Source organism: Apodemus sylvaticus, chromosome 3 (genome assembly GCF_947179515.1).
Source record: "Apodemus sylvaticus chromosome 3, mApoSyl1.1, whole genome shotgun sequence".
Taxonomy (NCBI): Eukaryota; Metazoa; Chordata; class Mammalia; order Rodentia; family Muridae; genus Apodemus; species Apodemus sylvaticus.
This window is the reverse complement of record NC_067474.1, coordinates 116,599,156-116,609,112: the sequence shown is the minus strand read 5'-3', so window position 1 is coordinate 116,609,112 and position 9,957 is coordinate 116,599,156. Positions and strand designations below refer to the sequence as shown.

The 9,957-nt window shown below is 42.7% G+C and overlaps 1 protein-coding gene across 1 annotated transcript; it reads right to left on the bottom strand.

The window, feature by feature from the left end:
* Positions 1–2,175: 2,175 nt before the first annotated feature.
* LOC127680020 (PRAME family member 8-like) lies at positions 2,176–4,947 on the bottom strand. Its single transcript, XM_052175584.1, has 3 exons — positions 4,661–4,947; positions 3,641–4,225; positions 2,176–2,743 (listed from the first exon to the last, which is right to left on the bottom strand). Exons 1-3 carry the CDS (start codon positions 4,945–4,947, stop codon positions 2,176–2,178), a joined length of 1,440 nt encoding a protein of 479 aa, XP_052031544.1.
* Between the last annotated feature and the right edge of the window lie 5,010 nt (positions 4,948–9,957).

Genomic DNA, 9,957 nt, shown 5'->3' with positions numbered 1-9,957 from the left:
TAAAATGGCTACTCCAGCTTGTCTCCTGAGACCATTTGCTTGTAAAATTGTCTTCCAGCCTTTTACTCTAAGGTAGTGTTTGTCTTTGACCCTTAGGTGTGTTTCCTGTAAGCAGCAAAATGTAGGGTCCTGTTTATGTATCCAGTCAGTTAGTCTATGTCTTTTTATTGGGGCATTTGTGTTCTCTTAGAGTCTGCATGAGATCAGCCCAGGATCTTCTAGCCTTCATAGTCTCAGGTGAAAAGTTTGCTGTGATTCTGATAGGTCTTCCTTATATGTTACTTGGCCTTTTTCTCTTACTGCCTTTAATATTCTTTCTTTGTTTAGTACATTTGGTGTTTTGATTATTATGTGACGGGAAGTATTTCTGTTCTGGTCCAGTCTGTTTGGAGTTCTGTAGGCTTCTTGTATATTCATGGGCATCTCTCTCTTTAGGTTAGGGAAGTTTTCTTCCACAATTTTATTGAAGATATTTGCTGGCCCTTTAAGCTGTAAATCTTCACTCTCATCTATGCCTATAATCCTTAGGCATGGTATTGGTACAGTGACAGGGTTAGTTGAATTTCACAGAGCTAGAAGGATAATAGCCTACAGGTTGGTAGCATGAAAGAATCATAAGTGATCTAAAAGCATAGCAAGTGCTCTAATCTGTTGGACCATCTCTATTGCCTCTAAGGTGTCTAATTTTGACGTAGGATACACACCATAAAGCACAGTTCTCAATAGTCTATAAATAGTAAATGAGTTTGCTCTATAGTCTGGCACCATCTGGACAACACAACCTAAAACACAATATGCGTGTGCTTGTGTAACAAAACAGTGCTGAGGTGCTGAGGCAGAGCTACAATGCTGAGGAAACAGTCTTGACATGGAGCTGTATCCAGAGGCAATGAACCAGAAGATGCAGAAGGAACTCCCTCCATAGAGGACTTTATTGCAAATATCATGCCATTGTCTTTTTTTGGGGGGTGGGGTGGGGTATTTAGGTTTTATGAGACAGCGTTTCTCTGTGGAGCCCCAGATGTCCTGGAACTCACTCTGTAGACCAGGCTGGCCTTGAACTCAGAAATCCTCCTGCCTATGACACCCAAGTGCTGGGATTAAAGGCATACACCACCACTGCCCTGCCATGCCATTGTCTTAAAGAACACTAGTGGCCTCTTCTCCATTTTTGTTCCTGCAGTTCTTTTCTGTAACATGGGGACTGGAATGCAGACCAAGGCTAGATTTTAAATCAATAAATAAAATAATAATATAAAAACGATAATAACAACAACAATAATAGGACACTGTTAGCACATGGAGAACATCAATCCCCAGTGGGTTTGAGGCATGACAAACCTGCTTATCCTGTCTCTACCTTTCTGTGGGTGAAGTGACCTGGAAGGCAGACAGGCCCTCAGGAGATGGATAGAGTATGCATTCCACTTGTGCTGAATAAATTGTATTGTGGGACAACACTTTCACAGATAAAGCTATTCAACATTTTGGAAAAGCAAGAAGATAGACTATGGTCATAGTAAGTACTATGATAGCCCATCTTTGGGAGAACTGATAGTTCTAACAACTCCCCCACACCCCATTTCTAGAATGTTCTTGCCTTCAGGGTCTAGTGTAGGAATGACACTGAGTCAACAATCACATCACATCACAAGGAAGGTTCTGGATGGATGTTGGTCTTCAAGAGCCACTCACAATTAGTTTGACAATTCTGTGTCCATACCCACCAAGGAGCCAAAGAGTGAGAAGTAAAGAGTAAAAGACAGTGTCATAATTGACTTTAATGCTACCAATATGTCTTATATGATATTTTTTTGAACATACATCATGAGGTCATAGGATACTATGAACATAAACCTAAAACTGAGGTCAGTGACACAGTAGCACATGAGCGGAGACCATTCAGTTCATAGATTGGCCATATATTTACAACATGGAGAAGACACTGGCGATTCTGTCCTGATGGGGGCACATTTAGAAATGCTTTAATGTCTTTCTGATTCTATAAGACACCTGATGTTGTTATCTTATTCTTCATTTCAAGTGACACTTGTGGTCTCCATACACAGAACACCATTTTGATTCCAATGGATCTGAAACCATAAAATTCTGGAATGCCATGATGAACGTACTTCCTCAGATATCATTTCCTACCATCTAGAATCAACCTTGTCTTTACTGCCAGCAACGGCATAGTATGGGCCTCATATCATAGATGCAGCGATTCATACAGTAACGGCAGATGTCTGTAGTAAATGTGATTATCTCGGGCTGCCTTCTGGCCATGAGTATATCCATGAGATTTCGACACAGTTGGGAAAATCTGTGTGGTATAATATAACCCTCGTGATCATAGCACTCTAGTGGGGTAGGGTACTTCTCATTAAACAACTTGCTTTGATTGGCCATGCATTTCAGAAGGTCCTTCATTACAGCAGTGGAGAAGTCATTCTCATAGAAACTGACAGTGGTGAGCTGTGAGCACTGGCCCAGAGCAGGCAAAAGGACTTTGAGCTGAGAGTCCTTCATCCTGCAGCTCTCTAACTTCAGGATCTGCAGAGTATCAGATACATTCTCTAGGAGAATTCGGAAACTCTTGGAACATGACTTGGGTAATACTACACTATCAAAGTTCAGGCGTTTCAATTGATAGAGACTCTGACACTCTGACATGTGTTTCAAGTCTGAGTTTGAGAGGTGGCAGCCAGTCATAGACAAGGACTCCAAGGGGCTCTTCAGGCATCTAGAGAAAGAACAAGAAAATTGGTCTGACTCATGGTGCTGGAGGACACTAGTAAGATTGATACTGACACAGAGAATCCACATATGTATTGTCAATCTATGGTTATGTTGAAGGTCCACCCTGGGGAAACAGCATGTTGGTGTCTCCTCATAGCATTGTTTACTGAAGCATATTACAGTCAGGTATGGTGGGATCAGACAACATGTCTGCAACTCTCCTTCCTTACTCTGTCAGAGAACTAGAGTTTGCTCCATCATGCTAGGAGAGCACACCTAGAAAGAACTAGAACAGAAGGGTTCTGGCAATATCTTGGCCTATGTCCTGTAGAGTTTATCCATGTCCTGGCTATCTCCACAATCTTTATCCCTGATCACAGTGTTTCACCCTTGACAATGATGACCTCCACCACAGTGTCACAGATTTCTCGTCTACTTAGTCCCAACTTGTGTTCAAATCATCATTTCCTTTATGGAGAAGTAGAGGCAGACTGACTCCAATAGAGGAACAAACTGGTTCCTGTTCCCACATATCTTTGTAGAGGGTAGGTGTGGAGCCTTCCCATATCTGGCCGCTCTGCGCTGTCCTGTTACCTTGAATCAGTTTTGCCTGGATCCCAAAGAGTTATATGAAAAGCACACTTACAGCATCTGACCCACACAATGGAATGCTTACAAGACAGCTTTCTCAATATCCCTTACCCCAGCCCATACTATTTTACATGAGTGGAGACTGAATCAAGTGTGCTCCATAAGGAAGGAAACAATCCACACATTGATAGTGTAATAAGTGCACCACTGTAGCATCCTCTATGACTGTCACACCTCAGATGCCCACTAGTGATTGAAGTAAATGGAAAGGCTGTTGCTATAACAGAAACAGATCACTATCCTTCCTTACCTGAACAACTGTTTCATGTTGTCACTGGAAAAGTAGTCACCATACATGGAGAGGTATTGGAGATAGTTGAGTTTGGAGAACTGAGAAAGGAATTTGGCAGCACAGTTCTTTACATCTGCAAAAGGAAGCACACCCCTAACTGAGGTGATCCATCTTATTTCCCTTAGAAGGAATTTGCGAAGATTTCTCATCTGGCCAAAGCAAGGTGCAAAGCAACCTAGAAAGGATAGGACCTGCTCTGTGTTTATTTTCAATTCCTCAATATAGTTAGGCTGAAAAATGTTCAAGATCTCCCTGATAATCTCCACCGGGAAGTGACAAATGTCCATCTTCAGACAGCATAGCCTCAAAGAGTGTTTTCTCTGCTTGGCCCATTGTAGTAAGCATGTTTGATGTTGTTGCAGACGGACGCAAAGGCTCAGGTCAGTGACCACCTTCACACGCTGCCTCAGTGCATATCTAGGAATGTGCTTTGCAACTTGCTTCTCATTCCCAGTCTTTGCTGAGCAGACTTCATCCTTTCTTCCAGTCCATACATCCCAAAAATCCTGGTGCACATCTCTCAAGTCCAGGACTTGAAGCTTCCTGATTCTGTGAAAGATGAAAGCAAAGTTACATAATGTAAAATGAACCAACTTGGCGTTAGCCTGGATCCCACATGTCTAAGATCAGCTCCATCACAGCAGGTCACACCAGCCATGCAAGGACACTGCATGAGCTGCATCTGGACAAAAGACTCACTTCTGTCCATTCATTTGCTCTTGACTTGTGTCTCTTCCATATCTAGTGCCTGTAGGAAAGCCACAGAAAGGTTCATCCTAACATGGCTCCTTGTACCCTGAGCTGTCCTTACCTATGACTATCATTTAGATCAGTTTTCAAATTGAATAGTATTTTCACAAATCCCCATGTCAATAACATCATTAGCCCCTGTGCTGTTTTCCCCATTCTTCCTGCCCTAATGTGTGTCTTACCACTATCCCTATGATTCCCCATCTACCCTCCTTGGACCTTGCTTACCTGGGACTAACATTCTGTGTCAGCAGTATATCTATGCCATCCAGCACAGCTTGCAAGACCTCCACATCAGGGATTTTCAACAGTGCCCCCACAGGGAGGCAGGGAAAGGGCCAAGCTGCCACCATTGCCTTCAATATCTCTGTGTGTCTGCCATTGAAGGCCTCTAGGAAGAGTGGCGGGAAAAGCTCAGGGGGCAGGTGATCCAGATCGGAAGAGACTATGGCATCATTCATCAGCAGAGCATCCAGTGCCAGCTCCTGGAGTGTGGGAGGGTTGTAGGTGCTCATCCTGCTAGATATTCAGTCGGAAGCAACCTGGTGAAGCATTTGGGAGGCATAACTTCAGGCTAAGTTTTGAGAAGTCTTATTTCTCACATATTATATGAACCAGAAGGCCAGAGCCCATGCTCTGACAATAATGGAGAACACAGTCTGCCCAATTATACAATCCTGTGGTCTCCAAGCCACAAGTTCATCACTCTCAGCATGTGGATTCTCTTTTAAGCACCCACAGTGGAAAAAAGTTAACCACTGTTGCATGGGATATCAACACATGCTCCTCTTAATATCATGTCTCTAGTATAAAGTTTCAGACTGGCCAGAGTCTTGTTTCAGGAAAAAGGACACTGAACATCTTTGCTGGCCCTAAAGAAAATATACTGCTGATGTCACAGATGCAACCAGGCTTATTGTCCTTGCAAGAGATTGTTACCTCTAGGGAAGGGCTAAGGAGATCCTATGAGATGCCTGTCTGTATGTATCACTTAACTCTTTGAAGGCCAGGGTGAGAAATCTGGGCTATATTATATTATTTTGGGAAATGAGGTAAAATCCATAGCCACCTGGATATACAATTAAACCACATTGAAAATGCAAAACCTATGCCAGGTGGTGCTGGCACACACCTTTAATCCCAGTACTTGGGATGCAGAGGCAGGCAGATGTCTGAGTTAGGGTCCAGCAAGGGCTACACAGAGAAACCCTGTCTCAAAAAACAAAATAAAAATAAATAAATAAATACATACATACATACATAAATACATAAAATGGAAAACCTAAGTAAAACCTGCAACTTTCCCCAGAGACTTGAAAAGCCGTGCTACTGAATGAGAGCACCTGCTCATGTGAGTCTTAGAGGAGAAGCCAAGTGTACATAGGCTACAGGGAGGAGAGTTTCCCATGACAAGTTAGAGTCCAGACAAAGAAAGAGATGAGACAATATATCTCTCAGTACTTCCAAATGTCTGTTTATACTTTAAATTATGGTATTGCCTAGAAAAGAGGCTTCCATGGAGTTGGCTCTCCTTCCAATCCTGAATGGAACTCATTATGTAGCCCAGGCTTACAGTTAGACACTATGCTTCTGCGTGTGGTTAGCAGCCTTGGATTTTCTTTTTTTCCTCTACTATGCATGTCTAGAGCCCTTTGCTTTTAGAACTCTGCATAGATGCCAAAGAAGCCTCTAAAAAAACATAGTTGAAGCCCTTTGGAGTAAGAGTTTGGAGGATTTCACACCAGTCTAATCTATAAGGTATATTTCATGCTAGTTCAGGTTCAGGAAAATCAAGTAAAGTAGGATTTTAGGGGCTGGAAAGATGGCTCAGTGGTTAAGAGCACTGCTCTTCTGAAGGTCATGAGTTCAAATCTCAGTAACCTTATGGTGGATCACAACCATCTGTAATGAGATCTGATACTGTCTTTTGATGAGTCTGAAGACAGCTACAGAGTACTCACATATAATAAATAAATAAATCTTTAAAAAATAGTATTTTAAATGTCTCCATTGAAGTTATTCTGTAGTGGGGTCTGTTTTCACTACACAAATGCTCTACCATTCAGCAAAAATTCCAGATCATCTATTTCTTTTTATTTAATTTCATGTAGTGATGAGGTGTCCTCTTGTAGCCAAGTCTTGCCTGGATTGTGATATTTTGCACCCAGTACATTAATTTAGTTTCCAAGTGTGGCTGCTATATACATTTTTCATACATTCCTGCATATTTATATATGTACACACATACATATCTTACACAATGTCTGATCACCTGGACATCAATGAAGGTACCACATTTCTACAGCTTTGGATCCTGGGTGAGCTATGGCTTCAGGGACACAAGCCAAAAGCTAGAATTTCTGGCTTGTGTTCCTGAAGCCTTCTCCAGTGTAATTTGTAAGGTATACTTAAGAAGAAATTCTAGTTCATATAGTTGCAAAACCATAATCTGTGAAACATAGCTTAAGAGACCACAGACAGATTAAATTATAAAGAAGTTCCTACCTGAAATTCCAGATTAAGTCTAGAAAATTGGATGAAACCAGAAGGACCAAGAGTTCAAGCCCTCTTATGGAGCTCTGAGGGACTAAACCACCAATCAAAGAGCACACATGGAGGGACCCATGGCTCCAGCTGCATATATAGCAGAGGATGGCCTTGTTGGACATCAATAGGAGAAGAGGTGCTGGGTCCTGTGAAGGTTTAGTGTCCCAGTGTGGGGAGATGACAGACCAGGGAAGCAGAAGGGAGTGGGTTGGCCAGCAGGGGGATGGAAATGGGTAGGGGAATTTCAGAGGAGAAAAGAGGAAAGGGAATAGCATTTGAAATGTAAATAAAAACCAGGCAGGGGTGGCACATGCCTTTAATCTCAGCACTTGGGAGGCAGAGGGAGAGGCAGAGGCAGGCAGATTTCTGAGTTCAAGGACAGCCTGGTCTACAGAGTGAGTTCCAGGATAGCCAGGACTACACAGAGAAACCCTGTCTCGAAAAACCAAAATAAATTTTAAATAAAGTAAATAAATAAATTATCTAAAATATCTTATGATAAAAAAGAGTTCAAGCCAGCATGTTCCATGACATTCTATCTTTAAAACCTCAGCAATTCCCATGTAATCCCATTTCTCATTAAAACTGAAGTCTATCCTATTTAAAGATTATAAACTGGAAATGAAGTTATAGCTGGATAGTGATAAGGCTAGGCCAGCTTGCAAGGAACCTACTTATGGAGGTAAATTTCTTACCTGATATGGACACTGGCTCCAGGGTTCCTATCCCCAGCAGGAACAGGCAGTGACTCCAAGCTTCAGGACACTGACATCTGTCTGCCTTCTTCTGACCCTTTTATACACTTTTCTTCTCTCACCTCCTCATAGCCCCACCTTTCTCACACAAGCTTCTTCTTTGTCATTGGTCCATTGAATCCCCACCCACTTAATCCTGTTAAAGATGCTTCCCCCCCCCACCCACCCACAAGCCAGGGTTTCTCTGTGTAGCTCTGGCTGTCCTGGAACTCACTTTGTAGATCAGGCTGGCCTTGAACTCAGAAATCCACCTGCCTTTGCCTCCCAAGTGCTGGGATTAAAGGCGTGTGCCACCACTGCCTGGCTTTGAACTTCAGCAGTAAAGGCAGGAACATGTCTATGAGTTTCAGGGCAGCCTGATCCACACAGTGAGAACAAATTTCTTTAGCCATGCATAGAGGTATACCCCTTTAATCATAGCACTCAGAAGGCAAAGGGAGGTAGATCTCTTTGAGTTCCTAGCCAGGGTGGTCTAGAGAGAGAATTCAAGGACCCCCCCAGAGCTGTACAATGTGATACTATTTTAGGAATGACAGTGGCCTGGGGGCTGGCAGGCAAAGCTTTAATAAGCACCCATGCAATCTCAGTATTTGGTACCTACCTTTGATTGCAGTAGTCCAAAAGCAAAGACAGGAGGATCTCTTCGGGTTTAAGGCCACCTGGATCCACACAGTGGGATCTTGTCCAACAACATCAAATTCCAAAAACAAAACAGTGGTACCTTTCTTGAAGAAAGCAGTAGAAACCTCAGTTCATCAATTAGACGTTTACAACCTATTTAACCAGTGACCCTAGACAGGCTCAAGAGTTAAATTGTTAAAAGTACTGGTTCCAAACCTGAAGACCACAGTTGTATATCTGGATCCCAGGAAGATAACATATCTGAAAGGTTTTCTCCCAACTCCACATGTGTACCATGACAAATGGCCCAATCACCAGTAATTAGAAATCAAAACTTGCTGGGAATTTGGTACCTGACTTTAATCCTAGAACTTGTGATGCAAAGGCAGGCAAATCTCTATGCAATATGGATCCCCTGTGTATTAGTTTGGGTTCTCCAGAGTCAGAGAATGTATGGGAAGTCTCTATATAGTTAGGAAATTTGTCGATGACTTACAGTCTATAGTTCAACTCCCCAAAAATGGGCAGCAGCAGCTGTGGATGGAAGTCCAAGGATCTAGCAGTTGCTCAGTCCCACAAATCAAGGAGACAAGGAAGAGTGAGTAAATCTTCCTTCTTCCAATGTCCTTATATATTTCCAGTAGAGGGTATAGCCCAGATTAAAGGCTGTAGGTCTCCAACAGAGGGTGTGGCCAAGATTAAAGGCCTGTAGGCCTCATGCAGAGGTTGTGGCCCAGATTAAAGGCATGTGCCTGTATGCCTTTAATCCCAGATTATCTTAAACTCGGAGATCTCCTTGTCTCAATCTTCTGGAATCCAGAGCCCGGCCACCCCTTCATTCAAGGGGTTCTGGATCTGTAAACTGGTGCAGGGCCTAACTGGACCCTGTGTCGCCTTGGTTCCACCGCTGATGGCCCTTCAGCTGGACCAGCTACTGTTGCCGCCGCCGCCGCCGCCGCCGCCGCCAGGATCAGGGAACATTTAAAAAGAGGAGGCAGAAACATTGTAAGAGTACTTGCAGGGAAAGAAAGATTTATGAACCAGAGGGTTCATGGTTGCCTACAGGATCAGCAATCCTGAACTCAAAGTAGTTCTCACTAAGATTGATTATTATGTGACGGGAAGTATTTCTGTTCTGGTCCAGTCTGTTTGGAGTTCTGTAGGCTTCTTGTATATTCATGGGCATCTCTCTCTTTAGGTTAGGGAAGTTTTCTTCCATAATTTTATTGAAGATATTTGCTGGCCCTTTAAGTTGTAAATCTTCACTCTCATCTATGCCTATAATCCTTAGGTTTGGTCTTCTCATTGTGTCCTGGATTTCCTGGATATTTTGGGTTACAAGCTTTTTGCATTTTGCATTTTCTTTAACTGTTGAGTCCATGGTTTCTATGGAATCTTCAGCATCTGAGATTCTTTCTTCTATTTCTTGTATTCTGTTGTTGATATTTGCATCTCTGTCCCCTGATTTCTTCCCAAGGCTTTATATCTCCAAAGTTGTCTCCTTCTGAGTTTTCTTAGTTGTTTCTACTTCTGATTTTAGATCCTGGATGGTTTTGCTTAGCTCCTTCACTTGCTTGTTTGTGCTTTCCTGTAATTCTTTAA

What these genes read in the sequence shown, in the direction of transcription:
- LOC127680020 (XM_052175584.1), bottom strand. Translation starts at nt 4,947, where the DNA reads ATGAGCACCTACAACCCTCCCACACTCCAGGAGCTGGCACTGGATGCT. An exon ending in ACACAGAATGTTAGTCCCAG is followed by an intron (nt 4,226 to 4,660) that starts GTAAGCAAGGTC and finishes TCACAGAATCAG; the next exon opens with GAAGCTTCAAGTCCTGGACT. An exon ending in AACATGAAACAGTTGTTCAG is followed by an intron (nt 2,744 to 3,640) that starts GTAAGGAAGGAT and finishes TTCTTTCTCTAG; the next exon opens with ATGCCTGAAGAGCCCCTTGG.